The following is a 12,646-nucleotide window of genomic DNA, read 5'->3' on the forward strand; positions in this document are numbered from 1 at the left end:
ATTTTATCTGCAGTTAAGTAGGATGGAGATTACTTTACTTACTTCTAAATGGTCCTTTTAAGGCCCCTTCATAAAAATGTCCCATCTGGGTGTGTCTGTGCTGCTACTGATCTCTTTATTCTGTCCTCATAAAAAGGCAGTGAGCAGGCAAATTACACAGAATCTATGGCCACTGAGCAGGCTTAAAAGGAAAGCATGACAGATTTTTCAGAGGAAAAGAAGTCCTGCTCATCACTGTTCAAATGAACATTTAATAATTCATAACAACTGAGTTATAAGTTTCCCCTTCAATACGCTTCCAAATGTGAATAGATTAAGTAGTAATTGCTATCAAGCTTTATGTTCTATTTCATGTACCTAATAAAAGTTTATCTAGTGGAGCTTACTTTGTATCTTTTTGATCTATTCCTAACTGACTGCAATATACTCTATTAAAATATTTATCATAGTGCTATCAAATATTAACCATTTTAAAATCATCTGACTGAAGAAAACAAATAATGTTACTTGCTTAAGTTTTCATGAATTTCCTGATATTTAGTTGTTCAGAACTCCCCCCGATATAGCACTAAAAATACACAAGATGCTACAAATTGTGTTCACTCTCTTTGAATTGGGCTGTTTTGGAAATGCACTCTGCTCACATCCATCACCACTGTCCGATTTGGCTCTTCATGCAGAATTTGAGTTTTGTTGTCTGAAAAGTTTTGATTCTGCTACAGTACAAGAGAATATTAGAGAGGTGTTGGTTTTTCTATAGCTTAGTGGATTTTTAAAACTATTTTAGGAGAGTACAGAATGTTAGGGTTTTTTTAAGAGTAACATTTTAAAGACATTTCCCTAATTATCCACATGCTCGTCCTTCTGAAATTCTGTGGCTTTGTCAGGTAAAAATACTGGCAAGTTCCTAGAGTGTAGAATAGTCTAGTGATGGGGAGTGATGTGCCACAGTTGCATGGCAGCCCAGCCTGACTGGCTGCCAGGCTTCCATCTCTCCCCAGCTGAGTGGGTTATGCTCTCCCAGGGTGCTCCTGCTTGTTCAACCAGTGGATGATTCATATCACAGAACTAACATAGCAAAAAAACCTATTCTTCTTTGGTTAGTGTCCTGCTGAGTTAGATCTGAAATCATTCAGTGAAAGGTCAAACAACTGCCTGAGAGATTGCTGGGGGTGTGGGACTAAATAGTGGGGAATTGGGAGAAGAGGGATTGCAGCACTTGCAATTAGAGCAGTTTGGACAGCCATGAAATAGCAGCTTTGAAGCTGACACTTGGGCAAGATCAAGAGGAGAACAACCTCTCTGCTCCAATCTAATCCCTCACCTTGCTGGGGAAAAATTGTTCTGTTAAAGGTCAGGTGTATAAATGTTGCTACTGAACCATTTCTTTTTGCTTTGGAGAAAGCAATTCCTGATCACCAGGTTATCAGAGTAAATCTCCTGAAGAGCTGCAGTCTGTCAGGAGCTTGGTGCCTCTCAATAACATGGTAACTATGCAAGCTAGTCTGTTCTTTTGAGCCTCACTCTCTGCTTGGTTTTATTTACTTGTTATTTTCTTTGTCTTCACCACACACAGGTATTACCCAATTCACAATCCCATCTGTTCACAGAGGCCTTCCAGCACAGAGGCACTGAGATAAAGTCCTTGAGCTCTCCCCAGTACCCCTCTAGTCTATTCCTTCTGCAGGTTCTTCCATTTCCACAGTATCCCACACACTTTGTAGGCAGCAACACTAAAAGAAGAAAATTAAACATGGTCTCCAGCCTAGACGTGCTACAGGAATTATGCAGATCTGTATATCTCTCTCAGAGCATCTTATGTTTTCATCTCCTCTGTGCTCTTCATAGAGGAGAGGTGCCTCACTTAATCATTTCTGTTCATATACAGTGTTTGTGTTCTGACATGTTTACTCTGACTAAAATACATTCTCCCCAGAGAGAGAGATCAACCTTCCTTTTCTCCTTCAAATCCAGCATCTCATTAAAAAATAATAACATTCCATGATATTCATACTTTGATGAGCAACTTTCTATGTATCCTAGTATCTGTATGAGTATGCTGTGGGTTGTATATTTTGGAAGGAATGCATTAATAAGCACATATGCATTGTTGTTTCTCAGGTTTGAAAGACCCTGGTTTTAAAAGGATATCAGGATGGCATTACACCTGTAAGTCACCAGCACGCTTCCCCTGAGGCAAGCAGAACTAGTGCTTTGTATCATCTGAGGATCAGGTCTGATAATGCTGTAATTTTGTTTGTATTCTTGCCTTGCTTGTCTTACATCTGTAAACCATACTTTGCCATGAGTTGCAGAAGTTGGATTCTGGATTAATGTAAAAGGAATTATTCTGGATTTTAATTTGCAGCCATTTGAAGGAGAGTCTGTTCCTCTTGAATCCAAACCCCTGTACACACACACAATTTCTTTAGTCTGCATAACAACCATGTAAAATAGGTATTTTGAAAGCAGTATAAAGACCAGGGACAGATGACTGTTCCCTGAGGAACACAATGCTCAGCTTCAGCAGAACTTTATCCTTTTCCATAAATTCTTCTTATATTTTACTTCCCTTCAGCTCCAAGTATAGCAGTGTGCTTACTAGTACCAGCCTTGGCACCAAACCACAGCAGAACTGAAATATATACAGCACCTGTGAGAAGGAAGTCCTACTGTATCCTGACCACCTAACAGCATTAAAACTGCTATTGGTAAAAAGATATAAAAATAGGTGGATCTTCTATGGCTCCCACACGGGCAGTTGCAATGGTGAACTGGAAAGCAGGGCACCTTGATTCTGCATTTCTGTTTCTTTTTTTTTTTGTCTTGTCCCCTAGGCACAAGTTCAATGTGTAGGTATTGGATACATCTGTGTACAAATGTGTAAAAGATCACTAACCTTCACTGGGGAGACCATTGCATTTATATGTATTTAATCTGTCTATAAAGAAGTGTAGGGTGTATTTTTTTGAAAAAAGATTTTAGAAGAATTAGATGGTATATGTCTTTTCCTCTTTGTTTGCTGAATGGTAAATCCAATCTTCCAAAAGCAAATGTTAAGATTAAGTTCCAAGTTTACAATTTCAAGTCTGATTTTCTTTGGCAACTCAATCTGCATGATGATTTTGATCAAATGCCCCATCTTCTAACATTTGTAGCACATGAAAAAATCCACCCCTAATAAGCTCATATTTAAATAATCATATAATAAGTTAAATGCATGCTGTGACAGAATATGAATTATCTGACGGGCTGCAGGTTAATACAAGTTTAGTCTGGAAGACAGATACAAGTACTGAGTCCAATTTGAGCATTGAAGATAAGAGTGCAATCCTTTGCTTGTTTCTGTTTAAATGAATGAGAAAGGGTAAAATGAGACGGATTGTTCAGACCTTGATATAAGGCATCTGGCTGAAAACTCTATTGCTAATTGTTTAAGATTAGCACCATTGAACCAAGATAATTTAAAACACTGATTTGCTATGGGGTGCCAGCTACCATTGGTAACTCTCACTCACTCTAGGCCTTTGTAGTGCTGTGGGTTCAATATGTTTACTTGGTTTTTGTATGAAGGGAGATAGAGAATATTATTAGTCATTGAACCTTCCCTCACCTTTTCCCCCGTGAGGAACATGCCTAATGAAAATTCGAGCTGTGCTGCCAAACTGATATTGGCAAAAGATCTTTTCTTTGCCTGATTGGATAAATATGCAGCTGGTTTTGGAATCAATGCTTCTGTGAGTGAAATTAAAAGATGTTACTTTAAACTGCTGCAGTATGTACGCAGTGGACTTTAGTCACCTGAAATGCCATGGCCAAGAAATGCACAAGACGCAAGACTGTGAGCAATACACGTAGAAGATCAAGCGAATGCTCCTATTTAATATTTTCGTGGTGTTTAAATATTTTTGCTTTTGATACAGGTTCCTTTTTTCAAAAAACGCTATATTCAATTAAAAACTGGCCCAAATCAACTGTAGTTGCAGGTTAAATTTCTTGCCAGGCTTGGAGCTTTTAGTTCTGTTTTAATGTTCATTTTTAAAGGAAATAGTTCAGTTTCTATAAAATAGAAAAATCAAATATATGCTGTGCTATGTAATTTCTCATGTTCCAGGAGTTCTAAAAGGGTTACAGAACCAAACTGTTCTGTTCTGAATTCATTGCTGTGCTTTGATCCTGGTGAGAAAATCCATTGTGGGTATGTGGCAGGGAGGCCCCGCTGAGCCCAGCACGTTCCCCGCACGCCCACGCCTGCGGCCGCAGGGGTTCTGGGGAGGGCTCAGAAGCTGCGCCAGGCACAGCCACGTCTATTGTGCCTCTTCTTCTGAGGGCAGCAAACCTTCCTGTACCAGCCAGACCCCGCTGACCGCTACGTCTCTGCAGCACAAACCCTGAATGCAAGAAGATAACAGCTGCTATCACAGTGCTTTTTATCTGGGAGGCAAAGTCTAAAATTGCATCTGACCTCGGTGTGCGCAGAGACACCAAGTGAGGAGCGCTCTGCCTGGATCCTCAAAGGGTTTAGATTAAATCACTAAGAGTGAGGTACCTAAATAAATAGTTCTGAGGATAATAGCTTCTGTGACTTCTACTTTGTGTGGTACAAAGTAGACTCCAAACTGTAATTTATCAAATGATATATTGCAGGCCTTAGAAAACACAACTCGGCTTTTGTGTTGTTTTTTTCCCTAATAGGTTTACTAATATATACAATCATGACACTACATTTACTTATAGAATCATACATGTAATTAAACTAGCTATGGTATAGATTTAAATAGTTTATTTATAGTCAAGCTTTTGTTTGCACTAGGTCAATGGATCTTAGCAATAAAGCTCCAGAAGAATAGAATTTCATAATAATGCCAATAGCCTATGTATAACAAAAAGTAAACAAGCACATATTGGTCTGTCGAGTGAGTGTGTGTATCCATCTTTGCATATCTGTGTTCCTGTGCAGCACAGGCTTAGGGAAAAGCAGATCAAAACCACATGCTACGTGTCCAGACAAATAATCTTTTTGAGCTTTGCCAAGGCAACAGAATGAGTTCTTATTTTTCTCGTATATTGGGGTCTGCTTGCTTGCCCGGTCATTTGTTTAGAATTCAATGGGAAAATAAGAAAGCTAAAACTGACACTGTACAAAATTAAATTAATTGGAATTCTGTTCCTCCATGATAAGACTTGAAATGAGATTTAAATCAGTTTGTGGTTGGTAAAACATGGCAATTTGATGTCTGTTCCATAAAACTGACAACTGCATCTAGTTGTTTTTCTTCTGAAATTGATCAGATAATTTGTTCAAACTTTGAGAATATCTGACAGTTACACAATCAGACTGAGATTTGTTCAGAAAATTACAACATAGTGAAAGAAAACTCAATTAGTTTTGTCAGCAAATATAAAGGCACTAGCTTGCATTTCCAGAAACTGTCCAAAGCTTTTACAGATACTCTTGATTCAGCTAAAATCAGGCTAATTATATGCTGGGCTCAAAAAAACTCCTCATTAAAAGAACATTTTTTTGTCTTATAATTTCCAAACTCTAAAAGATAGGAAGTACTGAAATGATTAAGTAATTGCTTTGACAAACTGGTGTATATATATTACTGTAAAATTTGCTCAACAGTCCTCCAGACTTGTTCAGTACCTTAGCTACTTAATGTCTTTTTTAAACCCATTGGGTGGACACAGTGATAGGTTTTCTTTATTCAAATTCTATGCAGAGAACCATACCGATTTCTGGTTTTGCTTTTTTCCCTTGTAGTTTGGGTCACTGCAATATTTCCAATGCTTCATAAATCCCAATGGTTATTTTGCCACTGTCTAGGATAAGGTACAGGGTGGTAACAACCTTCTTCTGCATATGGGGCGCAAGGCAGAGGGAGACCTCTTATTTCTGAGTGTGTTGTTTGGGAGGTAACTAGGATCTGATTTGGTGAAGAATTAGTAATAGAGAACTTAGAAACTTGAACCATTACGTCACCTGCTTTCTGCTGCAATTCTAACTGCCCAATAATTTTGTGAATCATAACTCAAGTAGAAGCAACTGGAAAATGAGAACACAGTCAACAACCACGTGTGAAAAATATGGTTTAAATGCCCTGCTAAATACAGGAACTTGCTGGTAGAAGCTGAGGAAGCCCAGTTTTCTCAGGTTGCACTGAACAGTGTTGCCCATGCAAGCTTCTTTTCTTTTCATATACTATCTTTAATGCTATTTGGTTAATTATCACAATATTACCTGAAATTATTTATTGGTTTTCTTTCCAGATATAATTTGTTGAGTTATCACAAGTCCAGCTTTTCTGCTTCAGAGGTACTCATCACTTGGAGTGGCAGCGGTAATCTCTACCATTATTGTCTTTTTTAAAAAAAATTATTGCATAAGATTTGTGTTTGGTTTTGAGTATTTAGAGCACTTGTATGACTGTTGACCAATTTATAGTACTCGTCTGATCGGTGTCAGTAATTACATTTTCTTGGGTTTCTCATTGTTGAGAATCCAAAGCAAGCTCTTGTAGAAATCTGTCTTTAATGTGTGTGTGGTTAAGAAGGCAGAGAGGCAGTGAGAGAAGGTGAAAGAAAAATGTCAGAGGACCCTCCAGAGTTTCTGGAAGTAGATGATCAAAACTGTTAAAAGAATAAATCTTAAGAATTTACTACAAACAAAATTTGCAGTAAAAGTCTAATCCTGTATATACTGAAGTGATATTTCTACTCACTTGTTTACAAGACCCGTTAACCAGAAGAGAAGCAAAATATATAAATAAGTATTGAAACAACATGTGTTCTAGCACCATTTAAGGAAAATTTCAGCTCTTATTTTTAAGGGTATTAAGTATACTTCCATTTTTTTCCAACCATTAGCTTTCATCTAGTTTTCACTAATTATTACAAGTACCAAGCCAATGTTTTGCAGTTATTGTCCAGGGATAGTTTAAAGATATGAAAGCATAATTAACTTAGTCAAGAAGCTGAAGTTTAGGACAGAAAAAAGTGAACATGCAGAGAAATCACCTTCTTTCTTTTAGTAGGAATTCTGAATTTGGAAGTAATATACTGATGTTTTAGTATACAAAACTTACTTCACAGTTGCCAACACATGTGTATTTACCTATGCCAGTGGGAGCTCCTCCGGGTATTAGTGGGAGAGAGGGAGGACACTGCAAGTGCATTGAATTAACTGGGTGGCACAGTCAGTGCCCTCAGCTGGGAGTCTCCCAAGGTTCAGGCATTATGGCACTGGTACAGCCCAGAGCTTTCACTCGTTCTCTGCTCCCAGGAATTGGCACATGACAGCACACGGACGAGAGGCAGCGCAGCTGCAGGAGAGGGGCGACTCTCAGAGTTACTTACGTTGGCAGCCCAAGCTGTGCCAGATATATCCCGGCAGACATTTATCACATTTAGGCCCTGATGTTCCCTCCTTACACTCACAAAATCCTCTGTCATTACAGCGATCATGGACTGAACCAAAAGGGTTACAATAACAGTCTGCAGAAACAAGACAACACATACACACTGGATTCAGGTCTACATGTGGAGATAATTCATTCAATACCAATAAAGGGTGCATTTCCAGTGCTAAAGGTAAAGGAAGACTGTCTATTTAGAACATCTAGTGTAGTGAATATAATTACTACATGTCCATTTATTTGTTTGCATGTGTCATTTCAGGAAGAGACGTTTTATGGTGCAAAGAGAAAAAGTAGACAGAAAAGATATAAAGGCAGAAGATACCACGGTCTTGAGGGTAAGTGATTGTAACAGATTCTCTTTGGCAAGAATATTTTTGACAATTTAATGAACATTAGAAAAGCTTTGTATAGTATGGATATATCCATGTGCCATCAGGGTGAAATGTTTTGCTTTATTAAAATAGGCTTATCTGTATTACTCAATATTTTCAAAAGTGCTAGATGTCTTTACAGGGCTATATAAATGCACTTAACTTATTTCCAAGATAGTCTTCCTTTATAAGTTTGAGCAGTATAATAATTTAAGTGAATATTTGCCATTAAATTGATGAGATTGATTTATCAGTGACATTAATAAACCTTTTGCGTATTCTGCAATGAAAAGCTTGAGGTGAGCACTAATATAATGCAAAACCTTTAAGAACAGGCTTTATGCAGCCATTTTAATTTCTCTCACCTCCCAGTGTGCAGATGGAAAATGCAGTGAGGCTCATTCCCTGCTGTATATTTTTCACATGTGTTCAGCTAATTAAAGAATAAGTAGGGTAACACATTTCCTCCCACAACACTTGCTGTGTTGTTCATTCACAGCCCTTTTCTTTAATGCGATTACAATATCTGTGTTCAGCTTTCAGCCAGCTGAACAAAGGCAAGGAGCTCACAGAGCTCATTTTTGGCATTCCTGTTCTTCACCTTGGTTATTCAGATTTTGTTTTCAAATGAAAGGTTATCTCATTTTTATGTAGACCCATGTAGACCCAGAGTAACTTCACTGTTAACTGAGACCACAGACTCCTTTTGGAAGCATCTGATCTCTGCTTCTTGCTGATTTGGGGCAACCTGCTGGGAGTCTGGATTTATATGTTTGTGAATCAGTGCTGCTGCTTTGATGACTACATATGGCAATTGTTCCCTAGCATTAGGTTAAACCTCAGTGGTACTATAAATGAAAAAATAGACTTGAACTGGGAAGTTACATATGTATCGATCTCCAATGAAAAAAACTAACAGGAAAAAAATTACCAGAAAGACATCTGTCATCTGTTGTCTCACTGTTTATTAACTATAAATTACAGATGGCACTTTGAACATTTGGGATGCTGAAGAAGAATAGTTACCTTTGGCAAAAGGGTTCCACAATAATAATAGAGTCAATTAGCTGGCAACATTCATTAATGAAGCAGAAAACTGACATGCCAAAAATACTGTGCAAGGCTGAGTATTACAGCAAAGTGAGTGCCATTTGAAAAGCTGGGAATTCTGATGTTAATCAGATGTATCAAATGTTCATGTAAACAGGCACAGACTTGAGATACATTCTGAATGCAGGAAGTGAAATTTGCTTCAAGAGTGCTTACAGAAAACCTTGCAAGACAAAAGCTTGGAATTACATTAAAAACAGAGGGCCCAATTCTTGTTTAAAATAGCTTTGTTAGATATAATGAAGTTACAGTGCTTTAAACAAGTATTTTTGAATGAAATAGCCTGTGATTCTGGATGTTATATTTTCCAGAGAACAAGACCCTGAACCCGTGAAACCTTTCCTACTGAACTCAATCATATAAACGTGTAGGAAGTTCCAGGCCCATATCATGCTATTGAAGGGAAAGTAAATAGTAGAAATGAAGTTTTAAGCCAGGCCATTTTGCAAAATTAGTAGATTCAATCAGAACACCCAACAGACTAATTCTAGCTTCCATCTTTCCCAATTGATACCACAGTAATATAACCTACAGAACATTCAGGGTCATTGTCCAACAGAGTATCACAGTTTGTGGAACACTTCCCAAGGCCTACCAAATACTTAAGACATTGCAAATCTCAAAGGTCACAATTTCAGTGTGCCACAGGGAGGCAGCAAGTATCTCCAATGCCCTTACAACAACAGGGCACTAAGTAACCCTAAACTAATATTCCCAGATCACCGTAATAAGCAAACCACACACAGGAAAAACCTATGCAGATCTGAACTGAGAAAGAATTTTCATCCTAAACTTCATCTGGCAACTATTTGAAAGGATAGGAAGATAACAAATGGTAACCTGTTCACTGGGGTTCACTCTATCAATGTGATGCTTCAAACAAAACACAATGAGCATAAATAACAAAGGAGGTGGGGAAATGGGCTGAGGTTTGCTGCTTTATTAGTCTGGGCTGACAGTGGCTCCAGGACAACCCCCAGGGTTAACTTCACTAGGTGTCATTAGGTGTTAACTGAAGCTTAAGCCTGATTGACTGCAAGGGTGGCTCTGTTAAAAGTGTGACAGCAATCACCAGTTGAGTATTTATGCTGTAAGGCAAAGGCCATGTTTTATTACTCTGGGTCTACCTGGTGGTTTCCATGCTATCCTTGCTTGTCAGTGTGTGCATTCACTGAAAGTCACTCGGGCTTTATCAAGAAATAAAAAACTTCAAGCTGTTAAATTATTTTTCACACCGAATGAATAATTTTAAACTTCAGAATACCTTGATTTATTCTGAAACTGCAGTTGCCCGTATGAGGTAATTTTGCAGTTAATGTACAAATCCACAAATTTTTGATGTTTCATTTTAGGAAATAAAATCTATTTTGCTGCTAAAGAAATTAAGGGCATCAAGAGTTTAGATTTAAGCCCACTGTATAATACATTGCATTTGGCTCACTGGTAAAAAAACCCTCTCAGGATTTGAATTCTTTATTCTTAAAAATTAAGCATTTTACATTTTCTCCATTGATTTAGCATCAGCTAAAATTTACAGATTTGTTATCCATGTACTTACCATATGTATTTCAGCAAACTGTGAAGCAGTTTTGATAAATCAAAGCCAAAGCCCTATTAGCTGCCATTAAACTAGCTCATCCAAACATTTGTTACCTTTCTACATACATGGCTGAAGAGGAAAGAATTAGCCTGAAAAAATGACTTTCATACGGGAATGAGACTTGCACATATCACTGCAAATCTGCTTATTAAAATGTTCATGCCAACATTTCATTGTAGTTAAACCACAGAACACTGCTTTTAAACTCAGAGAAAAGAGAAATGAGCGTTTCCAATAGAGCAAGACTGTGCTTGACCCAGAAGGGTGGTCAACTCTCCATCAACTCTCTCACAGAGAGAGTGAAAATACTCCATGTTTTGCCCAATTAAATCTTAGGAGCCCCAGATCAAGACAGCACTTTAAGAACAAACTTCTCTGTTTTCTGAAAAGTGCTTAGGTGTCTGTTCATTTCAGTGACTTTACACAAGAAGTAGGAAAGACCTCTTAAGTTGGCAAATCAGCTAGGACACATACATTAGAAACGTACATTTTGTATGGTAACTGTGATCTGGAAAACTGTCTTAGTCCAGCAAGAATGTTATTTATTTCAAATTAATTACCTAACGTTAGAAAATCAAGGTTTGATCCTATAGTTATTTCACATAGTGCAATTCTCATGGGAGTCCAAGAGAATTCTGCTTGCATTAAGGTGGAAAGTCAGCAAATGTTTCACATTGCCTATTTGTTTTGCTAAATAAAAGATTTAAAAAATTTATTTCCTCAGTGTCTTGGCAATTTTAAAATGCACAGTTGTCTTACCATGACATTTTAAATATATCACTTATAAAATAATTTTAAAATTACTTATTTTTGGATTATTGTTTACTAACTTCCTTGTCTTATGTAGCTGCAGCTGCTGTCTTAGCATTTCAGTGTATATGGGAAAACAACATACTGAATGAACTGATGAAAAATTCCAAACAGACCAATTTAGAGTTGTATTCATTAGGCCTATTTAGGCAGCTGAAATTATACAGCCCTGATGTCATACCAATTATGTCTGTCATCTACATCAAACAAATATGTGGGACAGTAGTTTTTTCCCAAGAACATTTGATTGTGTTAATCTCCTCAGCACAGTCATACAAAATCATGACTTGCCTACTAAAGTTCTTATTAGCTCTGACTAATTACTGGCAAAGGAGATCATGCATTTCCTGAACGCATTGCCAAGCAAAGTTAAAAGAAGGACACATGAAATGCAGTGCATGGATGGATCTGTGTGTTTATCACAAGATAAAAATGTAAATCTGTCAAGTTACAAACTCAAATAATAGCAACTTAAGTAGTTTCTGGCTTGAATCTCAGCAGTGGATTATAAATATAATAAAATATAATTTATTCACCCGTAGACTATTTTGATTTTACAGTATCTGTTAACTACTCTTTGCTTCCTGGAAGATGAAAAGGAAAAAAACATCACAATGAAAATCCAGAACAGGTCCTACTGGTGCTTATGTCTATAAGAAACATGGTATTATTAAATTCTCCACCTCTGTTTGTTATTAGAACAGTGTTTTTAGTGATTATCTGTTAATTACTGGCCATTGTACAAAGGTTCCTTTATTGACTATGTTCAGGCTTCACCTAAAGTGTCCTAACTTTGTTGTAATCTCTCTGTGGTGACATGAGAACAAATGCATATTCTTCTAGGGTGCTAAGATCTTAAATTTTTTCCTAATAGGCTTTTCTTATTATGTTCTAACATTTTCTCTAATTCTGCAGTTTGAATATTTATAGCAGATGCTTGTTCTAAAGCACTGTTTTCACCTAGGAATCCCTTTTCTAAATTGACATCGTGTCACACTGATTTGACAAATTCTGTTTCTAACCTCATGGGCATAATTTCAGTTCCTCCTCTAAGTAGCGGGGAGGTGACACTGCATTTACAGCCCTGTGTCTGGGAGCAGAATTAGCTGCAACATGTGAAATTTAGTGAATAAAAGGGATTAACAGAGGTCCCTCCCCATGTCTTCTTGATGCAGCTGGCAGCTTTTGTAGGTATCCAGGCAAGTATTCAAGAATATGTGCAAGTAATTGCAAAAGTCAGATTGGGACCAGGTATTTAAGACTCAACTCTTAATTTTCATGTGTGACCCCAGTGTGGCTCCCTCCTATGTAAGGAGAGCACATCCAGTTTCTCA

General features: G+C 37.5%; 1 protein-coding gene across 10 annotated transcripts in view; it reads right to left on the bottom strand.

Annotated features, from left to right (window-relative positions):
- The window catches only part of NTNG1 (netrin G1), a 147,300-nt gene that overhangs the window by 18,600 nt on the left and 116,054 nt on the right, over positions 1-12,646 (bottom strand). For 6 of the 10 annotated variants that reach the window (XM_071436097.1, XM_071436091.1, XM_071436095.1 and 3 more), the window contains one exon: positions 7,360-7,497. The exons of the other annotated variants lie outside the window; for them this stretch is intronic. In XM_071436097.1, coding sequence (XP_071292198.1) covers positions 7,360-7,497 — 138 coding nt within the window. The remainder of the gene's footprint in view (positions 1-7,359; positions 7,498-12,646) is intronic. 10 annotated transcript variants of the gene reach the window in all.

This window comes from Agelaius tricolor, unplaced genomic scaffold, assembly GCF_023055355.1.
Source record: "Agelaius tricolor isolate 1412-34295 unplaced genomic scaffold, bAgeTri1.0.p SCAF_11, whole genome shotgun sequence".
Lineage (NCBI taxonomy): Eukaryota > Metazoa > Chordata > Aves > Passeriformes > Icteridae > Agelaius > Agelaius tricolor.